The sequence below is a fragment of the Microcaecilia unicolor genome, chromosome 10 (genome assembly GCF_901765095.1).
Source record: "Microcaecilia unicolor chromosome 10, aMicUni1.1, whole genome shotgun sequence".
Lineage (NCBI taxonomy): Eukaryota > Metazoa > Chordata > Amphibia > Gymnophiona > Siphonopidae > Microcaecilia > Microcaecilia unicolor.
Window position 1 is genome coordinate 145,236,977 of NC_044040.1, and position 20,882 is coordinate 145,257,858.

The 20,882-nt window shown below is 48.6% G+C and overlaps 1 protein-coding gene across 1 annotated transcript in view; it reads left to right on the plus strand.

Annotated features, from left to right (window-relative positions):
• The window catches only part of ATG16L1 (autophagy related 16 like 1), a 303,900-nt gene that overhangs the window by 12,210 nt on the left and 270,808 nt on the right, over positions 1 to 20,882 (plus strand). Inside the window, 3 exon segments of the mRNA XM_030217204.1 lie at positions 1,935 to 1,988; positions 1,991 to 2,008; positions 2,011 to 2,026. Coding sequence (XP_030073064.1) covers positions 1,935 to 1,988; positions 1,991 to 2,008; positions 2,011 to 2,026 — 88 coding nt within the window.

Consider the following 20,882-nt stretch of genomic DNA (forward strand, 5'->3'; position numbering starts at 1 on the left):
GATGAATCCATGATCCCTCCCTGTCTGACTTTGCATTTTTGTTCAGTTCTTTCATGCAGATATTGTATCTCATCAGGAGGAGTTGATGAACAGTTCTTACAGTTTCTACATGCTGTTCTATTGCAGGAGGTTGAGTTCGTCCCTCCTTTGTGTGGTTATTGCTCCGGTTCTGGGGCATTTGTTCGCTGTGAGGAAAGTTTATGTAATGTTACCTTTCTTATTCACTCTGCTTTGGAAATTTCAAATACTGAAGGCAGATGGGGCTAGCCATCCAAGGGTCACTGTGGTTCTTCAGTGTTCTCTATATCCACCTGCTGGTAGGCGGATGCAACCCATCAGTTAATGGATTCATCTGCTGTGACTAAAGGAAAGAAAATTACCAAGGTAAGAACCTAATTTCCCATGTGCAAGAGGTAGGCAATTTCCAGTAATAAGGAAGTTTAGAATAAAGGTGGTGCTGTTTGAAACTGAAAGATAATACATTCAGAAGTAAAGTAAGAAAATATTTCCTTATGGGTCATGAGGGCAAGGAAAGAATATCTGTATTTAAGAGAGCTTGGGGCCTAAAGAATTGAATTTTACAACAAAATGCAACATTTCTTTTGTTATCTTGGTACTAATGAATCGCATTAGTGTTAAAGCAATAAAATGAATCTGAAAACAGAACATGGCAACTGATAAAATGCAACACACATGCGCCATTTTGCTTTCTTCTTGCTACTTGACCCTACTTTATCTCTATTAACATACCTCATTGTAATTAAAGCTCTCCTCCTTTGCCCTAAGCTTTTAAATACAGATTTCTTTATTCACAAAATGAGGGCATATGTAGGTGTTTTCTAGCAGATCTGATCAGGTCTGCTATAGAAACATCACCATTGCCTACCAGCATCTGCACTCTACTGTTAACATCTTGTACCAGCAGTGGTTCTTCAACATGCAGAAGGTCCATTTTCTGAATGCGTATCTCTCCTTAGAATGCAGAGCATGGATAGCTGGGCCTCATCTAGCATAGTACAGACACTGCATGCAGCATCTCCTCCTTCTCTAAGTCCTTCCAGCCTCTCATTTCCAACCCTTGCCTGTAGATGTCTTCTTCACATTGGCACTGCTTGCTTCTCAGAGATGTCAATGGAGAAAGCCACATGATAGAACCATGCGTTGATGGCTGAGTGGTGCTTGCTTCTACCATGAGATTAACGAGGAAACATTAAGCAGGTGATGCATTAAGCTAATAATATGCTAATTCAAGTGTGTAGAACGTGTGTATTTATCATGGAAGGTCTTTCAGGTATATGCACACACAGGTTCTGCGATAAGGGCAGCTTCTCTTTGTATATGCCTAAAGAAAATGAAAGTTGCAGCATACATCTGCATGAACTGGAATGTAGTTCTACTCGTAAATATTAGCCTCACAAAAATCTCTTGCATGTAAAATTTTTGCAATGCTAATATTCACGTGCAGATATGTGCTGACAGTTTGTTTTTGATTTGTGCATGGAGTTGTTACCTCCTGGTTTCTGGTTTGTCTTTTAAAGTTGCAGGAGCTTGCAGTTGCAGGGAAAAAAAACCTGGTATTAAATACTCTTGACCAACTTTTCTACACAGTCTTGGACCAGGCAGTGAATTTTTGCATTATGCATTAAGATCCACTATTTTCTTTGTGTGTTGTGGGAGGAATGTCTAATGGCTCCATTCATTTTAAAGTACTGTGTACCATTGTGCACTGCACAACTTAATTTCTGTGCTGAACATTTTTCTGCATTTTTGCACCCAGTAACATTGTGTGTTTGCAGTACTTGCAAAAAATTTGGGAAATGCTGCAATGTGATATCCCGACCTATAGAGGATGTGTTTCTTTCAGATGCAATAGGTACACATTACTGGATATACTGGCATTTTATTGTTCATACCATTTCTCTCTCTTTTGGCAGATAATAAACTTTTGGAGAAATCAGACTTACGATCTGTGTTAGCTGACAAGCTTCAACAGAGAAATATGACTTGCAGAGCGACATGATTTCAGGTAACTAAAACATCTACTGATGCAAAAGAACCTTGCTCCATAACAAGATGTCTGCCATTGTTCCTTCTCTACTACCATATGATAATGACACTCTGCCTGTGATTTGGAACACTTATGGCTCTTCATTGTTGGGAGCAAGCACAAAGTAATTTTAATATTGTATACCATGCTTTTTCAGAAAATTGCTGAAAGTGAGTTAAAAGTGGTAAATAGTGTCAACACACACAACATACAGAAGTTGCCATAGTTGTTGATTTATAACAGGCTAAATAACCAAGTACAAATGTAGGGATGTGTCTAGTACACTGTTGAAAGCCAGTGACTAAGGTTAACTTTTAAGAGCATGTGGGGCCTCAACAGGCCTCTAGAATGCCAATCTGTCTGGCTTTGCCCTAAGCTGAACAACTTATGCTACTGTAGTAGCAGTTCCTCCAGTATAGTTGTTCAGCTTGGAAGCAGAGCCACATAGATTTTGCATTCTAGAGCCCTGCTGAGGCCCCCCATTTTGTACCTTGTTGTTCACCCCTCCCCCCCAAAGAAAAGAATTTAGATCAGGATAGAGATCAAAATTAAGAATAAATCAATAAACAGATGGAGTCAATATTGAACCTGGAGCTTAGAAGCAGGACATTTGTTCAGTGCTATAGACCTTTTTAAAATTATATTTCCATAGCTTCCCACAGATCAGTTCAGAGACGAGTGGTTATGCCCCTCTACCAGCAGGTGGAGATAGAGAGAACCTTAGAGGTTTACTATATGTGGACCTGTGCATCCACCTTAACCTCAGTTTCCTCCACGCCCTCCAGACCGGTCAAGACGCATGGGTTATGTCCTCCTACCAGCAGAGGGAGACTGAGAAAAACTGAACTTTTGAATACTGTATATATACCTGTGCGTACATTCACTAGCCAGTATTTTTCTCAGTCTCAGCAGAGGTAGATGACAGCCTGTGCAGTCTTTAATAGTCTGGTGAGGTAGTTTGATTCTATAGTTAGGAGGGGTTTCTTCTCCTCTTATTTCCTTGTTTATTGGTTGGCATATGCCCTGTACGTGGTAAAAAAAAAAAAAAAAAAAAAAAAAAGTGGCTTCGGGCCCTGGGTCCGGTGGGGCCCAGTTTTCCCCTGGGGTGTCACACCTGTTTTCAGGTCCCTCCACCTGTGCTGCTCTATTTGGAGACGCTGGCAGCTTGTGCCTCGGCTGCTTTCTCTGATTGTAGCCTTGAGAGCCCCCACTTCACAGCTGCCAAAAAGAAATTAGTAATATTTCTTTAAGAGCCGTCTGCTAGTGTTTATGGGTGATATCCCTTTAAAGTCGTCTGCAGTTTTCTTTACATAGGAACGGTCGGCAGGCCGTTCCTATTGCTGGCGAAGCAGAGAGAGAGCAGAGAGTTAATTGTTGTGTGGGAAAGCGGTGAAAAAGAGTGTTTGCGCCGGTCGGGGCTTTGAAGTTATGGCGGGCAAACTTCTTCGCTGTCGCGCGTGCTCGCGGTCGGGGCATAGAGACGCCGGGAGGTCAGTGCCGGCTGTGCGGCGATCCAAAGCAGGGTCGCGCCGGTGGCGGCACCCCCGGTGTTAATAGCGGAGGCCCCAGCTAGTTCGGGGGTGTCAGGAGTGGCAGCAACGGCGGCAGGGCCGTTTTCTACGAATTTAGTTTTGGCGGAACCGGCCGCCATTTTGGATTCCGCGCGTCCCGCGGAATCAGCTGTTTTTGGCCCGGCTGCTCCCGGATCGGCCCCGAAGTTGGCACCGGAGGGTCCAGGAGGCGTTGGTTTTCCTCCGGATTTTGTATGGACCCTGTTTCAAGCCTGGAAGGCGGGACCCCCACCTTTGGGGGAGGGGGCTAGTGCGGCCCCGGTTAAGAGGCCTCGTTTTGAGTGGGACGACGAGGAGGGATTCTCCCCTGTAGGATCTGAAGGGGCCTTGAGTGATAGCGCGGATCCTGAGGGGTTTGAGGGTCCTCAAGAGCCGGAATTGGTGGTCCCTGGGGAGGATCCTTCGGTAGTGAGAATTTTTCACAGGGAAGAGCTTGCAGATCTCATTGAGCAGGTTTCTTCCACCCTCAAGTTCGAACAGCCAGAGGCGGTTTTGGGGGAGGCTAGGCAGGTGGATCCCTTGGTCAAGGGGATCCAGCGGCAGGCTCGGTCTTTTCCCATGAATAAGGATATCCGGGATATGGTAGTTCAAGAGTGGCTTTCGCCGGATTCTCCCTGTAAAGTGTCTAAAGCGATGTCTAGGCTGTACCCGCTCCCACAGGAAGATAGAGATTCCTTTAAGGCTCCCACAGTGGATGCGGTGGTGACAGCAGTCACCAAAGCCACGGCTATACCGGTGGACGGGGGGACTGCTCTCCGGGATCCCCAGGATAGGAGACTTGAGGCCTTCCTCAAGCGGAGTTTTGATTTGTCGGCCCTGGCCCTGCAGGCCTCGATTTGTGGGGGGCTGGTTGCGAGGGCGTGTTTCCGTTGGGCCGAGAAACTCCTGGATGACTCCGTGGAGGTTGGGACCTCCGGGGTACAGGAATTAGCCAAATTGGAAATGGGATCCTCCTTTTGTCTGATGCGCTTTATGATTTGCTCCGAGCTTCGGCCAAGAATATGGCTAGGCTGGTGGGGGCACGTAGGGCGCGGTGGTTCGAGGTTGGGTCGCACGACGCGGCCTCCAAAGCTAAGCTTTGTTCTCTTCCATTTAAGGGGGCCAGTGCTCTTTGGTGAGGATTTGGATAAGTTGGTGAAGGTCTCAGCGATGCCAAGGCCCACTCGCCTTCCGGATTTTCGTCCTAAGGCGGCGTTCAGGGGTACTTCCTTCCCGAGGTCGGTTTAAGGAGGCTCGCCGGTATAGGCCCGGAGTCTAGTGGGGCCTTTAGAGGTCGGTTTTTTCCAGCGAACACAGTCCTTTCGGGGGAATCGGCGCGGAGGCCGTGATTTCTCCGCGGGAGGACAGGGAGGACAGGTTTTCAGGGCGTAATTCACAATGAAGGTGTGGCGGGTCCAGGCCCTGGTTTCGGGGCGGCTGAGTCAGTTTACCATGACTGGGCCCAAATCACATCGGATCAGTGGTTCTCGAAGTGGTGCGAGACGGTACGCTCTGGAGTTCGACGGCCCGCCTCCCGAAAGGGTTCCTGGAGTCCCCTTGTCTGTCCAGACTCAAACGGGCGGCGGTGCGAGACACGTTGGCGCGGCTGATCAGTCTGGGGGCGGTGGTACCTGTTCCCGCCGCTCAGCGCCGCTTGGGCTGCTATCAATCTACTTTGTGGTCCCAAAGAGGAGGATGTGCCTTTCGTCCTATCCTAGATCTGAAGGCAGATCAATGCAGCCCTCAGAGTTCCCACTTTCCGCATGGAGACATTGAGGTCGGGTCATTGTCGCGGTGCGGGAAAGGGGAGTTTTCTCACGTCTTGGATCTGACGGAGGCTTATATCTGCACATCCCCATTCGGGCCGCTCATCAGCGGCTTTCTGCGTTTGCGGTTTTGGGGAAGCATTTTCAGTTTTGTGCTCTGCCTTTCGGATTGCAACGGCTCCGCGTACGTTTTCCAAGATCATGGTGGTAGTGGCGGCGGCCTTGCGGAAGCAGGGGGGTTTCTGGTGCACACCGTATCTGGACGACTGGTTGATTCGGGCGAAAGTCCCAGTCGGAGAGCGAGGAGTCGACTGCTCGAGTGGTGCATTTCTTCAGTCTCTGGGCTGGGTAGTGAATTTGGCAAGAGTCACCTGGTGCCGTCGCAGTCGCTGGAGTACCTGGGGGTTCTAATTCGATACCAGGAACGGTCGGGTCTTTCTGCCAGGCCCCCGGATTCGCAAGTTGGCAGAGTCAGATTCGGCTATTTCTGTCGGAGGCGGCTCCGACGGCCCGGGGAGGTACCTGCAAGTCCTGGGGTTAATGGCGGCCACCATAGAGGTAGTTCCGTGGGCCCGGGCGCATATGCGGCAGTTGCAGTCAGCTCTTCTCAGGCGGTGGGCGCCTCTGTCGCAAGAGTTGGATGTTTCGCCTTCAGCTACCGGTTTCCCCACGCCGCAGTCTCCAGTGGTGGTTAGACCCAGGCAATCTACAGAAGGGAATGCCATTGAGGCTCCGCAGTGGGTGTGCTCGTCACAGACGCCAGTCTTCAGGGCTGGGGAGCTCATTGTCTCGGTCTAGGTAGCTCAAGGCGCCTGGTCTCAAGTAGAAGCTCCAGTGGTCCATCAATCGGTTGGAAACCCGGGCCATTCGCCTAGCGCTTCTGGCGTTTCGGAGGGTGCTGGGGCAGAAAGCTGTCCGGTGTGTTTTCCGACAACGCCACCCGCGCCGTGGCTTATTCAACCGTCAGGGGGGCACAAAAAGTCAGGCGGTCGCGGAGGAGGCGGCGCTGTTGTGTCAATGGGCGGAGCTTCAGCTTCTGGCGCTCATCCGCGGCACATGTGGGCTGGAGTAGACAACGTGGAGGCAGATTACCTGAGCAGACATGCGCTAGACCCAGGAGAGTGGTCGCTTCAATCGGTCAGTGTTCAAATCGCATTGTGTCGGTCTGGGGACTTCCCGTGATGGATCTCATGGCAACGGCTCGCAAGTACTCAGGTTCAGAGGTTTTTCAGTCGCCGGAGAGATCCTCGAGCGGAAGGCATAGATGCCTTCTAATGCCGTGGCCGCGGAGTTGCTGTATGTGTTTCCCCCATGGCCGTTGGTCGGATCGGGTGATTCAGCGCATTGCTCGACACCCCGGACAAGTGATTCTGTTAGCCCCGAATTGGCCGCGTCGGCCGTGGTACGGAGATCTGGTGCGGTTGGCGATAGCGGATCCTCTGCCGTTGTCAGATTCAGGGGTGTTGTGTCAGGGACCGATAGTGTATGCCAGATCCGGATCGTTCTCGCTTACGCCTGGCTCTTGAGAGGCACAGGTTAAGGAAGAAAGGTTTTTCGGCCAGAGTTATCGATACGATGTTGAGTTCGCGTAAGCGGTCCACATCGTTGGCGTAATGTCCGGGTCTGGCGAGTTTTTGAGCATTGGTGTGCAGGTAGGCAGGTTCTGCCCTTTCGGGCGTCGGTGACAGATGTCTTGGAGTTTTTACAGGATGGTATGGACAGGGGTTTGGCCTTGTCTTCCTTGAAGGTACAGGTAGCGGCTTTGTCGTGTTTCCGTGGGAAGATCCAGGGAAAGTCGTTAGCTTCTAGTCCTGATGTGGTTCGATTTTGAAGGGTGTTAAGTTACTGCGCCCGCCGCGGCGGCGGATGGTGCCTTCGTGGATTTGAATCTCGTTTTGGATGCTTTGGTGAGGCCGCCGTTTGAGCCTTTGGTTTCTGTTTCAGATAAGGATCTGTCCCTAAAGACGGTGTTCCTGGTGGCTATTACTTCAGCTCGGCGGGTGTCAGAACTTCAGGCTTTGTCTTGTAGAGAGCCCTTTTTGTCCTTTTCCAAGGAGAAGGTTTCGTTGCGCCCGGTGCCGTCCTTTGTGCCCAAGGTGGTCTCAGAGTTTCATGTGAATCAAGTGATTTCCCTGCCAGTTTTGGGTGACTTGGCCGGGAATGCAGAGCAGCGTCGAACTGGCTAAGTTAGATGTGCGCAGAGTCTTGCGCTGTTACATTTCCAGAACTCGTCACTATAGGCTTTCTGATCGTTTGTTCATTCTCCATGGTGGTGCAAGGAAGGGCGCGGCAGCTTCCAAAGCTACGATAGCTAGATGGTTGAAGGAATCAATTGCGTCGGCGTATTTGCTGAAGGGCCGCGTGGTCCCTAAGGAATTTTCGGCTCATTCTACCAGGAGTATGGCGGCCTCCTGGGCGGAGAGTAGTTTGATTCCTCCATTAGATATTTGTCGAGCGGCGGTTTGGTCGTCATTGCATTCCTTTGTTAAACATTACAGGATTGATGTGCATGCCAAGGAAGAGGCAGGGTTTGGGGCTGCGGTGTGACCTCGGGCCTACGGGGTTCCCGCCCTTAAGATATTACTGCTTGGGTACGTCCCATGCGTCTTGACCGGTCTGGAGGGTCGTGGAGGAAGGTGAAATTAGATCTTACCTGCTAATTTTCTTTCCTCTAGACCCTCCAGACCGGTCAAGGCCCGCCCTGTCTGTACTGTAGGCCAAGAGGGTCTGTAGTCTGTTGTTCTATCTTGGCAGCTGTTGAGTGTGAATTCTATGGTTTCAGACTTGATTTGGATAAGTCTGGTCAGGTGTGACCGTGTTTGTTAGTCCACCTGTGGAAGCACACACTATCTGAAGGACACAATGAAGGATATGAGGAAAGTGTCCAATTGACAATTACCACGTACGGGGTTATTAGTTCCAGTTGGTGTTTTGTTTTCTCTGCTTTGTCAGGGGTTAACTGGCTAGTGAATGTACTGCACAGGTTATATATACAGTATTCAAAAGTTCAGTTTTCTCAGTCTCCCTCTGCTGGTAGGAGGACATAACCCATGCGTCTTGACCGGTCTGGAGGGTCTAGAGGAAAGAAAATTAGCAGGTAAGATCTAATTTCACCATTGTTGATACCAAAGCAATGGAAGAAGAAGAATAAATCCAACATGGAAGTCCTCGCCTGCCTCTATAAAGGCCATTGATGACAGTTCAGCCCAGAGGTCTTCCAGCTGAAGCGGGAACCAGGAGTACGGGGAGAACAGATGACAGCAGTGTACTACCAAGTCCTCACCTCTAATCAGTTACAGAGTTTGTACTAGTGACAGATGCCTTCCTCCTGCATTGGAGGACAGGTCTTCTCTATGTGTATCCTCCCATTCCTCTTGTGTGGCAGACTTTGCGGAAACTCAAGACCATGGGACCATGATCTTGATTGCACCTTACTGGCCACGGCATATCTGGTTCCCTATTCTTCTGGAGTTATTCTCTGAAGAACCGTGGAGACGGGACTGTTTTTCGACCCTCATCATGCAGAACAAGGGATCTCTTCTGCATCCCAATCTTCAGTCTTTGGCCCTCACAGCCTGGATGTTGAGAGCCTAGAATTTGCTTCTTTGGGTCTGTCTGAGGGTGTCTCCCAGGTCTTGCTGGTTTCCAGGGAAGATGCCACTAAGAGGTGTTATTCTTTCAAATGGAAGAGGTTTGCTGTCTGGTGTGAGAGCAAGACCATAGATCCTGTTTCCTGCTTGAATACCTTCTACACCTCTCTGAGTCTGTTCTCGTTCACTCTGTAAGAGTTCACCTCAGTGTACTTTGCTTATCTCTCAACTTTGTTCTCTACATGGTATCCATGTTTCGCCTAACCTGGCATCCTTAGGAGAACTTAAACTGAAAACAAAAACAACTTGAAAAAAAAAAAACAAAGCAGCTTAACCTCCCCCCCCCCCCCCCCCCATCAAAATCAGTCCAACAAGCCTCCCTCATTTTCACTAATCTACACTTCAATCTTATTGTTTAGCATCACTGCACAGCTAACCTGTGATGTGACCCACTACTCCACTCTCAGGCACTCCAGAAAGATGCCAACGCATGCGTGTTCAATTCAAGTCAACCCCCCCCCTCCCCAAGATAAGTGGGAGAATCAGCATCAACCAATCAATTTCTTTGCTCAGACCCCTGGGGGGTCACTGTTTTACAATTGGAAATAAACTGTTGATCCTTTCCTTGTCATCGAGCAGATGAAGCCATTACGTATGGGTTATGTCCATCAACCAGCAGGGGAGATAGAGAGCACTCAAACTTTCACAGTGCCCTCTTGGCCAGCTAGCTCCACTGCCTCTTCAGTATTCTCTATCTCCCTTAGCAGGGTGGCTGCAGCTTGTTCGAGCTCCAGAAAAATCTGCCGGGAGGTGGTTCCTGGCTTGCCAGTTGTTAACCGGGGTGTTGGAGGCTATGGCAGCTTCACTTTAAAGGCACATAGGTTAGCCCTTTCCCTGCCTTACCCATACCTCTGTGGATGTGGACATATTGCCTTGTTTTCCCTGTCCTTACCCACCAACAGTGGATGCAGGCATATAGGTTCGCCCTTTCCCTGCCTTTCCCACTCATCTGAGCCTCCGGAGTCTTCAATACCTTTGCTTTCCTCACAGCTTAAAAAAAAAAAAAAGTCGCGTCGCGTTTTTAAACGCAGAGACGCTGGAACAGGTTTTTGACCTGATTTTCAGCAGGATCGTAGTTGTACACTAGATCCTTTGAGGTAAGAGTGTTTTCCAACTCCTCCGGGGTGGGCCCGCGATCGGGGCGATTTTGGTGCGAAACCGCCATTTTGGATTTTACCGCCATTTTTCGTCGATGGCTGCGGACAATGTAAAGCGCTGTTCCACTTGTGGCAAGCGCAAATCAGCAGCAGGGCTCTGTAAATCGTGCTGTATTGGCGTAGGAGCCGGCCCGAGCATGGCGAGCGATGTTTCTTCTTCCCGCTCTGAGCTGGCAGCGGGCGCCATTTTGCTTACAACCGCATGGCGCGGCCTCCGTGGACACGGAGAGACCTGAGCCGGGTGGGGCACCTCGAGATGAGGTTATTTCAGGAGTGGCTAGCACCGGACAGGATTTGAGTGCCCAGGGTGAGATTTTCTCCCCGGATTTTGTGCTTTTGCTGCATAAAGCATACATGATGAAAAGAGCCCTTCCTCAAGGGTCGCCTGAGGCTCCTCTGATTGCCCCCCCCCCCCCCCCCCGATGGATTCTGGCCTGGGACTGCCCAGTGAGGTTTTTTTTTCCCGGATGCTTGGCCTAAAGATAAGCGCAGAAGGGTGAATTCCCCTTCAGATTGTGGTGCACCTTCCCCCCCCCCCCCCCCCCCCCCCCCCGAGGGACCTTTGAGAGTTTCCAGGGCTATGGGGCAGTTATACCCTCTGCGTGAGGGACATATGGCTCGTTTTCAAATGCCTACTGTGGACGCCCTAGTCACTGCGGTGACAAAGAGAACTACCTTCCCTGTTGAAGGAGGTGTTGCCCTGAAGGATGTTCAAGACTGTAGGCTGGAAACAGCGTTGAAACGGTCCTTTGAAATTGCAGGTCTCACTGTTCGGGCGTCTGCATGCAGCTGTTATGCTGTGAGAGCCTGCCTAGCTTGGCTGCAACAGGCAGTGGCTCAGCCCGGAGATGGAGCGGAGCCCTTCTTGGATGTGGCTCCGCGGATGGAGGTGGCCTTGTCCTTTCTGGCTGATGCCCTTTATGACCTTGTCAGAGCTTCGGCTAAACAAATGGCAGTAGCAGTGGCGGCTCGCCGTCGTCTGTGGCTACGACACTGGGCAGTGGACATGGCCTCTAAGCAAAGGTTGGTGAAGTTGCCTTTTCAAGGACTTCTCCTATTTGGTGAGGAGTTAGAGAAAATTGTGAAAGGCCTGGGTGATCCAAAACCCCAGCGCTTGCCCGAAGATAGGCAGAGGCCTTCCTCTAAGGGCCAGGCGGTCCACTCCTCGTACAGACCTCGCTTCCATGAAGCTAGAAGGTACGTTCTGCTGGGTTCACTTCTCGTGCCCGTGGTCAGCAGAGGAACTCCTTTCGCTTGGACAAGCGTTCCGCAGCTGGTGGCTCAAGACCAGGAGTTCAGGGGCGACCCTCTCAATGATGGTGCGCCGGCCCTCTCCTCGATGCCTGTCATCGGAGGACGGCTTTCCCTCTTTGTCGAGGAGTGGGCCAAGATTTCCTCAGATCAGTGGGTTCTGGACCTGATCAGAGATGGATACAGAATAGAATTCAACGCCCCAGTAAGAGACGTGTTTGTGGAGTCCCGATGCGGTTCTGCCGTCAAACGGGTGGCGGTGGAGGAGACTTTACAAGGTCTGATTCAGTTAGGGGCAGTGACCCCGGTGCCTCCCGCCGAGCAAGGCTGCGGCCGATACTCCATCTACTTTGTGGTGCCGCGAAAAGGTGGGTCCTTTCGCCCTATTCTGGACTTAAAAGAAGTGAACAAGTCCTTGAGAGTGCGGCATTTCCACATGGAATCCCTGCGCTCCGTCATTGCGGCGGTTCAGCCAGGAGAGTTTCTCACGTCTCTAGACCTGAAAGAAGCTTACTTGCACATTCTAATTTGGCCCCCGCACCAGAGGTTTCTGAGGTTTGCGGTGTTGGGAAAACATTTCCAGTTCAGGGCCTTGCCTTTTGGCCTCGCCACAGCTCCCCGAACCTTTTCGAAGGTAATGGTGGTAGAAGCTGCTTTTCTCAGGCGAGAAGGTATCAGGGTTCACCCGTACCTAGACGACTGGCTCATCAGAGCAGACTCTGCAACAGAGAGCTTACAAGCTACAGCCAGAGTGGTCTCAGTACTGCAATCTCTAGGCTGGGTCGTCAATATGTCCAAAAGTCACCTGTCCCCTTCACAATCTCTAGAGTTTTTGGGGGCCAGGTTCGACACAGTCTCGGGCTATGTGTTCCTACCCGAGCTAAGGCGGTGCAAGCTTCAGAATCAGGTCCGTCTGCTCCTGAGGATGCCCCGCCCGCGAGCTTGGGACATTGTCCAGCTGCTGGGATCGATGACAGCCACGATGGAAGTGGTACCCTGGGCGAGAGCGCACCTGAGACCTCTACAGTATTCCCTACTCCGGAGATGGTCTCCTATTTCTCAGGATTACCAATGCAGACTTACTTGGCTCCCTGCGGCCCGTCTCAGCATGGAGTGGTGGCTCTCGGACAGCATGCTGCGGCGAGGAATGCCGCTGACGCTCCCCGTTTGGTGCCTAGTGGTAACAGATGCCAGCCTGAAGGGCTGGGGCGCACACTGCAAGGGGAAGCATGCCCAGGGTCTATGGACACCCGAGGAGTCGGAGTGGTCCATCAACCGCCTAGAGTTGAAAGCGGTGTTTCAGGCGCTTCTGGCCTTTCAAGTGACCCTGGAAGGATTGGCTGTCAGAGTGATGTCGGACAACACGACAACGGTGACCTATATAAATCGACAAGGCGGAACAAGGTGCAGAGCACTAGCCGCGCAGGCCGAACTGATTTGCCACTGGGCCGAGCTGCATCTTCATTGTCTGTCGGCAGCTTATATTGCAGGTCAGAGCAATGTGCAGGCCGATTATCTGAGCAGGCATCAGATCGATCCAGCAGAATGGAATCTGGCAGACGAAGTATTCCTGCAGATCTGTGCCAAATGGGGCAAGCCCGTGATGGATCTAAAGGCGACAAGTGCCAATACCAAAGTCCTGTGCTTCTTCAGCAGACGGAGAGATCCTCGCTCGGCGGGGTTGGATGCCTTGGCTCAACCCTGGCCTCCGGGTCTACTTTATGTGTTTCCCCCATGGCCCTTGATAGGGCGCGTGCTCTTGCGGATTCGGCTGCACCCAGGAGAAGTGGTCCTCATCTACCCGGATTGGCCAAGGAGACCTTGGTATGCAGACCTCCGACAGATGCTCCTGGAGGCTCCTCTGCCGTTACCTCTGGTACCGAACCTGTTGACTCAGGGACCGGTAGCCATGGAGGACGCTGGCCGCTTTGGTCTTACGGCATGGCTATTGAGAGGGCGCAATTGAGGGATAAAGGTTATTTCCACTCTCCTGCAAGCCCGCAAGTGGTCCACTTCCGTGGCTTATGCCAGGATTTGGTGCCTGTTTGAGTCTTGGTGTGCTTCCAGAGCCATTGTTCCAATGCGGGCTCCTGTCTCGCCGATTCTGGACTTTTTGCAGGAAGGTGTACAAAAAGGCTTGGCCTATAATTCCCTGCGGGTGCAGGTGGCAGCGTTGGCCTCCCTTCGTGGTAAGGTGGAAGGCGTGTCTTTGGCTGCTCACCCAGATGTGGCACGGTTTCTTAGAGGGGTGCTTCGGCTCCGACCTCCAGTGCGAGCACCCTGTCCAGCTTGGAACCTGGGGCTAGTTTTGAAAACCCTGCAGGCATCCTCCTTTTGAGCCGCTTCGGCGAGCATCGGAGAAAGACTTGACACTGAAGGCCGTTTTTCTGGTGGCCATTACCTCGGCGAGACGGGTGTCAGAGCTCCAGGTGCTGTCCTGTAGAGACCCATTTCTGCAATTTTCAGAGTCCGGAGTCACGGTTCGGACCGTGCCTTCCTTTATGCCTAAGGTGGTTTCAGCCTTTCACTTAAACCAGCCTATTTTCTTGCCCTCTTTTTCAGAGGAAGAGTTTCCAGAATCTTTTGGGCAGCTGCACCTTTTGGATGTGCGCAGGACTCTGCTGCAGTATCTGCGAGTTACTAACTCTTTCAGGACTTCTGATCATCTGTTTGTTTTGCTATCCGGTTCTCGCAGAGGGTCTCCAGCGTCTAAAGCCACTATTGCCCACTGGCTCAAAGAAACTATCTTTTCAGCTTATCTGCTGGCCGGCAGGGTTCCGCCTGTAGCCTTTAAGGCACATTCTACTAGAGTGATTTCTTCCTCTTGGGCTGAATCTGGAGCACTCTCTCTTCAAGAGATATGCAGTGCAGCAACATGGGCTTCTAAGCTCTCCTTTGCCCGACATTACAGGCTGGATGTGGCTGCCAGGAGGGATGCGCGTTTTGGTGCACAAGTGCTAGCGCGTGGTGTGGCTTGTTCCCACCCTATCTAGGGATTGGTTTGTTACATCCCATACGTAATGGCTTCATCTGCTTGATGACAAGGAAGGGAAAATTAAGTTCTTACCTTGGTAATTTTCTTTCCTTTAGTCATAGCAGATGAAGCCATGAGCCCTCCCTGTATGATTGTCTGTATGCTGTGAATCTGTTTTTCAGGTTCTGTTCTAATTTCCTGAAGTTCCTTCCTTGGGAGAAAGTTGGAAAACAATCTTCAGGATTCATGTTCAGTTTAAATTTAGGAGGATGTGTTCATTCCCTCCAGCATGCTTTTTTGGAGGATGTGTTGATTCTCTCCAGGAGGCGCATGTATTCCCCTCCAGTTCTATAAATAGGAGGATGAGTTCATTCCCTCCAGTGTGTTGGGAGGATGTGTGATTCCCTCTAGGAGGCGCGTGTGTTCCCCTCCACTTATACAATAAGGAGGATGAGTTTATTCCCTCCTGGAGGATGTGCATTCCCTCCTTTATGAGTTCATGCCCTTGTGATGGGCCATCGTTCGCTGTGAGGAAAGCTCTTGTGATTCCCATTGCGGTTTGCCATACTGCTTTGGAAGCTTCAAATACTGAAGAGGCAGTGGAGCTAGCTGGCCAAGAGGGCACTGTGAAAGTTTGAGTGCTCTCTATCTCCCTTGCTGGTTGATGGACATAACCCATACGTAATGGCTTCATCTGCTATGACTAAAGGAAAGAAAATTACCAAGGTAAGAACCTAATTTTCCCATTTTTATTCATCCTCCATTTTTTTCTCAGTCCAGAACTTTGATCTCTGTTGCAGTGTAGCTCACCTTCAAACTGTTTTTTCCTAATCATCTGTCTCCACACGTGTGTGAGGTAAACAGGACTCTTAACACCCACATCATATAAGCAGGCAATATTTGGATTAAAGGGTCCCTTTCCTATATAGATAGCTCTCACGGTTTTCTGGCTTTAGGTTTTAGATTTATAACTTGGCTATTAGCTCTGATATTCTTAGTACACAATTTTATGGTTTTGTTTTTTGTGTCCTTTTCATTACCTGGTGCAAAGTGCAGCATTGTCTTTAATAGTCAGTTGACTGGGACTCTACAAATCTTGCCATAATAACTTCATTCCTTTCAACAATCACTCTCAATGGCTGTAGTGTTATACAGTGTTTTCTTTTTCAGACTTTAAGAAGCCTTCTCTATAGGCATACAGTAGATTGTTCAGTTGCCATGGGGATATATCAGCTCTCTCATATTCTCTGAGGGACAGTCCTGTCTACCAAGCTCCCAATCACTCAGCTGCCTTAGCAGGCATGCTTTATTCATGTCTTCCCTTCTTTTCCAACTGCCTTGAAGCCTCTCATATTTCATTTTAGCTTTCTTCTGGTACTTACAGGACATATGGTCACTTAGAGAATAAGGTCATCCTTTCATTTTGTGTATTTCCCACTTAAAGATAGTGGAAGGTCCTCAAACCATCTACATGTGTTTGTCTCTACTCTATCAGTTCAGCACTGGCAGATTATAAACATCCTGGTTTGGTCCAGTATGCCTATACATACCATCTGCTCTCTCTTCCTCTTCTTTAGAGACCTTATGTTGTCTCAAGCTTTCTTGAATTCAGATACAGTCTTGTCTACACTGCCTTCACCAAGTGGCTGTGGCACAACTTCACTTTTTTCGTTACAGGTATTTTCCAAGTTTGTCCTTTTTTCATTTTCATTCTATGCGCCTTCACTCCAGAGTGTTCTTTCAATTGGAAGGGGATTCACTCACTTCCTGTGTATTTATGCCATAGGTACATAAGTATATGTATGCTGGGAAAGGCCTAAAGTCCATCAAGTCCAGCATTCATATCTAATGGGCATAGGTACATAAGTTTTGCCATAGCTGGTGGACTCCTATATTCGGAACTTACCCAACTATGGAACGCCACAGAGATAGGGCTGGGGTTTGTAGCCCTATTTAACTGGTGTCCTTGGTCACCCTTCCTCTTCTCCTCAGGACCCAGAGAATGGCTAGTTTTTTGCTTATGCATTAACCGGTCATTTTCAGCAGTACTCTCTCTTCCGTTTTATTATAGATCTAAGAGGATGTTCATTGTGCTCTCAGGGTCATTTCATCCTTACCTAGACGACTGCCTAATTGGAGAAAGTCTTATCAGCAGAGTTCTCAGGTCACGCACCGGGTGTTGCATTTCTTACAGTCTCTAGGTTGGGTGGTGATTGTAGCCAGGCCTCTCATTTGATCTCTCATCAGATATCTCTAATTTTCTCTTTGTTTAGTCAGGTTGGCGCAGAGTCTTTTGTCTCCTCTGCAAACATCCCAGTTTATATTTTTCTGGCCTTCGGACATTTCCTCGCTCTATTCTGCAGAATGCAATTTTACTTTCTAGTTCCCAAGAAGGAATTTTCCTTCATCCTATTGGGAATCTCAGGGTCATCAATTGCGCTATTTAAGTGTCATCTAGTTATCTCAAGAACCTTAGTTCCGTCATAGGGATGCTTCGTGCAGTACACTTTTTGGCAGAAGCTTGTTTGTATATCTTTTTTTCTGGGTGACCACAGCAATTCGTTTACCTTCGGGTGAATTTTATTTTCCCTACTAACAAACAAGGCGGAGAGAGCTATGTTGGTCTTTGCCATGGCAATGGGTTATGTCATCCGCCAAGGAGGAGTTAAGAGTATACTCTTGAGTTTGTAGTCATTTTTTCTTAGTTGTCTCACCCTGCATTCAGGTGAATGGACTCTCATCTTTTCAGCCTTACTTCCTATCTCTTTTTGCCTTCAGGCTCACGAACATTTCTTGCTTCTTCCGTTCAGCAACAGTCTTGACGGAGACAGGGACAGACGCCATCGTCCAGCAGGGGTTTTTCAACCTTCTATATGCGTTTCTTCCGTCAACTCACTAGGTGTTGGCTTATATTTAAAAAAAGAAAAAGAAAAATTCCATCTTTCTTCCATATCAGGCTTTATTTGGTCATTGGGTTTTTTTTTTTTTTTAGAAGTCTTTATTGAACATTATTAATTCTGAACATAGCGTAACTAACACATTCGCAATACAAGTTTGCACATAGCAATGTGCCAGATACATAACAAAGAATGCACAGTTAAGTTTGCCGTGCATAATCAAATACAGAATATACTTCAACTTTTTAATTATGTTTTATAAGTGACCTCCCATTTCCTACCTATCGTCCTCCCCTCTCTCCCCCCTCCCCCAGTGCTGTCTCTGGTCCTTCACACTCATAAACTACATTCTCTCTCTTTTTTTTTTTTTCTAGTTAACTGCATTTACAAAGAACTGCCATGTTGAGTGCCATTGACTTGTCCGGTGTTTTCGTGTGGCTATGAGCCTTTCCATTTGACACACATACTTTATTTGGTCATTGGTTTTGGCTCTGCTTCAGTAGTTCTTTCTATGCGGCGGTTCATTTTTTGTTGGTTTTCATAAAGGATTACTCTCTTTTCTCTTCTCCTGCAGTTTGCAGTTTTTTCCTGTTTCTGAGGTCCGATACGGCCTCGTCTTTTTGGAAGTTCTCGTTTACTTTAAGGTTCTTAGTCTCCTTCGCCCGACAGGCCGAAATCCTCTTCAAATCACAATCTTAATCTTTCAGCTCTCGTAGGTCCTCTTTTTGGGCTGTTTTTTCTTCTGGTGTCCTTTAAGGTTTTTCCTCTTAAAGCTCTGGTTTCTAGTAGCCATTGTTTTTTTCTTTAAGGTCTTTCTCTTAAACCACTGTTTTTCTAGTAGCCATAACTTTTTCTATAAAGTTTTCCTCTTCAAGCAGTGTTTTCCTAGTAGCCATTGCAGCAAGTAGATCTATGTGTGGAATACTTCTACGGTTGGTAACTTCTTTTCGGTCTGCTGTAGTTTACAGTTTTCACCTTTCCCAATCGTTTTTTTCTTATTGGTTTTGTCCTTTTAGCCAGTAGGCGTAAGGGTTTGATTGTTTCTAACCCGCTATATCTCGACGGCTCAAGGAAATGAGAATGTCTATTTCTCTTCTCACTGAGAGGGCAGTTCCACAGCATATTACAACATATTCCTCAACTTCAGAAGCGGGCTCTATTCTTACTACAGCAATTTTTGGTGCTCTCGGTGCACATTGGTAAGGTGGCAAATTAGTCCTAGTTTCATTTTATTTTGCTCATTGGGACACACTACATGTTAGTTGTCGCCAGGTGGCCTATGCAGCATTAACATTTCTCTGCAGTTTTCATAGGGTCCCTCCCTTCAGACTACTGCTTTGGTACTTCCCATCAGTCCAATCCTGGTCCGGAGGGACGCTAAGGAAGGAGAAATTAGATCTTACCTGCTAATTTGCTTTCCTTTAGTCCCTCCGGACCGGACCAGGCCCCTCCCAAGTTCTCTCAACTCTTTAGCTTCTTTTATTAAGTAGGAAGTGTATTCATTCCTTTACGATTCATGGAACAATACTATATATATATACAAAACTTTACGTGGTCCATACCACTTCTCTGGTGGTTGCTGGTGAGCTCAGTTGCTGGAATCTATATATAAAACCTTAAATACGCCATACCACTTCTCTGGTGAGAGTTGTGGCTGAGCTCAGTTGCTGGAATATCTATAAAACCTTATAACTTACCACTTTTCTGGTGAGAGTTGCTGGTGAGCTCAGTTGATGGAATATATATAAAATCTTAAGTGGGCCATACCACTTCTCTGGTGAGAGTTGCTGGTGAGCTATATTACAAGTGAGCCATACCACTTCTCTGGGGAGAGTTGCTGGTGAGCTATATTACAAGTGAGCCATACCACTTCTCTGGGGAGAGTTGCTGGTGAGCTGTAATACAAATCGAGCCATACCACTTCTCTGGGGAGAGTTGCTGGTGAGCTGTAATACAAATCAAGCCATACCACTTCTCTGGGGAGAGTTGCTGGTGAGCTCTGATACTTGGCATTGCTGAGTGCTTTGTGGCTGTTAGGATTCCATACGGCACAGAAGGTCTTTCTTTCTTTCTTTCCTGCTTTGCTATTCAAATACTGAGGCTAAGGTCACATGGCCAGGGCTCCTATTGGCTCTCTAGAGTCAGAGTTTTTCTCAGTCTCCACCTGCTGGTAGGCGAGTACAACCCATCAGTCCAATCCTGGTCCGGTCCGGAGGGACTAAAGGAAAGCAAATTAGCAGGTAAGATCTAATTTCTTGTTATCCAGTAAGACATAATTTCTCCTTTTCTGCCCAGTTTTTGCAAAAAGGTTATTTTAATTTTCAGCCGTGTTTTCAGTTTTGGATCAAAATGATGTCATGGAACGCCTAGCATCTGCCTGGGGTTAACCCTGCGGCCACCTGAAGGGTCTGTTCTCTGCACTGCTCAGGCCCGCCTGCACCTGGGCATGTGCGCTTTACTAGCACCCTCCACCCCACTGATTGGGTCCCACTTGCTTCTGGACGAGTCTCCCAAGTTATTCCCCAGTGATTTCTAGGACATTGGGGCTGCACTCCAGGGGTCCCAAAGTTACTAGAAGGCACCTGCAGACCCAAAACTCAAACCACCAGGATTCTTAGTCAGTCCAGGACAAACATAGCTAATAAATTAATTGATTATTTTGAAAATTTGAACAGTGAACAATGTAAAACAGATGGAAAAGCAACAAGCAATAACAGGTAATTGAATAAGGATGACCTCATGTGCACCTTTCTTCAAATCAGTCACCTTACTTTCAAATTCTTCCTACTTTCTTTCTCATCTATATGCTACAACTTTGCCTTACCCTTCACTACCAATTATAAACTATTGCGTATTGTGTTGTCATTGCAAGTAGTATACCATGCCATAATTTGTATTGTTACTTGAATATTTTTACTGCTGTAATTGCCTATTCCATATCATCATGCTGATCAATCCATAGACTGGTGGGTTGTGTCCATCTACCAGCAGGTGGAGATGGAGAGCAATCCTTTTGCCTCCCTATATGTGGTCATGTGCTGCCGGAAACTCCTCAGTATGTTCTCTATCTCAGCAGGTGGTGGTCACACACAGCAGCAGCTCTGGCTAGGTCTCCAAGCCTAATTTTTAGGTTTTGTTGAGTACCTGGGGTTGAGGGCTCTTCTTGAGCAAGTGCAAACCTGGTGGTGCCAGGTCCCTCCTTTTCTCCCCCCTCCCGCTGGCTCCATTAAAAAAAAAAAAAAAAAATTTTGGACGTCCTTAAGGGCGTTTATTTCGACGTTTATTTAAACGTTTATTGCAGCTACTCACTGGGACACCAGTTCGTTATAGCTCGGAGCGAGAAGCAGGTAATTTTTACCTTTTTATAGCGGGCAGGGGGTTCCCCGATCGATCTCCAAGTGGCCTATGGCGTCGGAGGGCGAGGGCGCGAAGAATCGCTCCCCGGACCGCGTGTGCGCTTCTAGAGGGGATGCGGGGGTCTTAAAGTCTGATTTGCCCTTGTTGGGTGTCAGTTTGGAGGCCGGTCAGTGTCCCGGGTCTTCCTCCGGTGCGGCGGTTTTTCCCGCCATAAACGCCCATCCCCGCTGCTC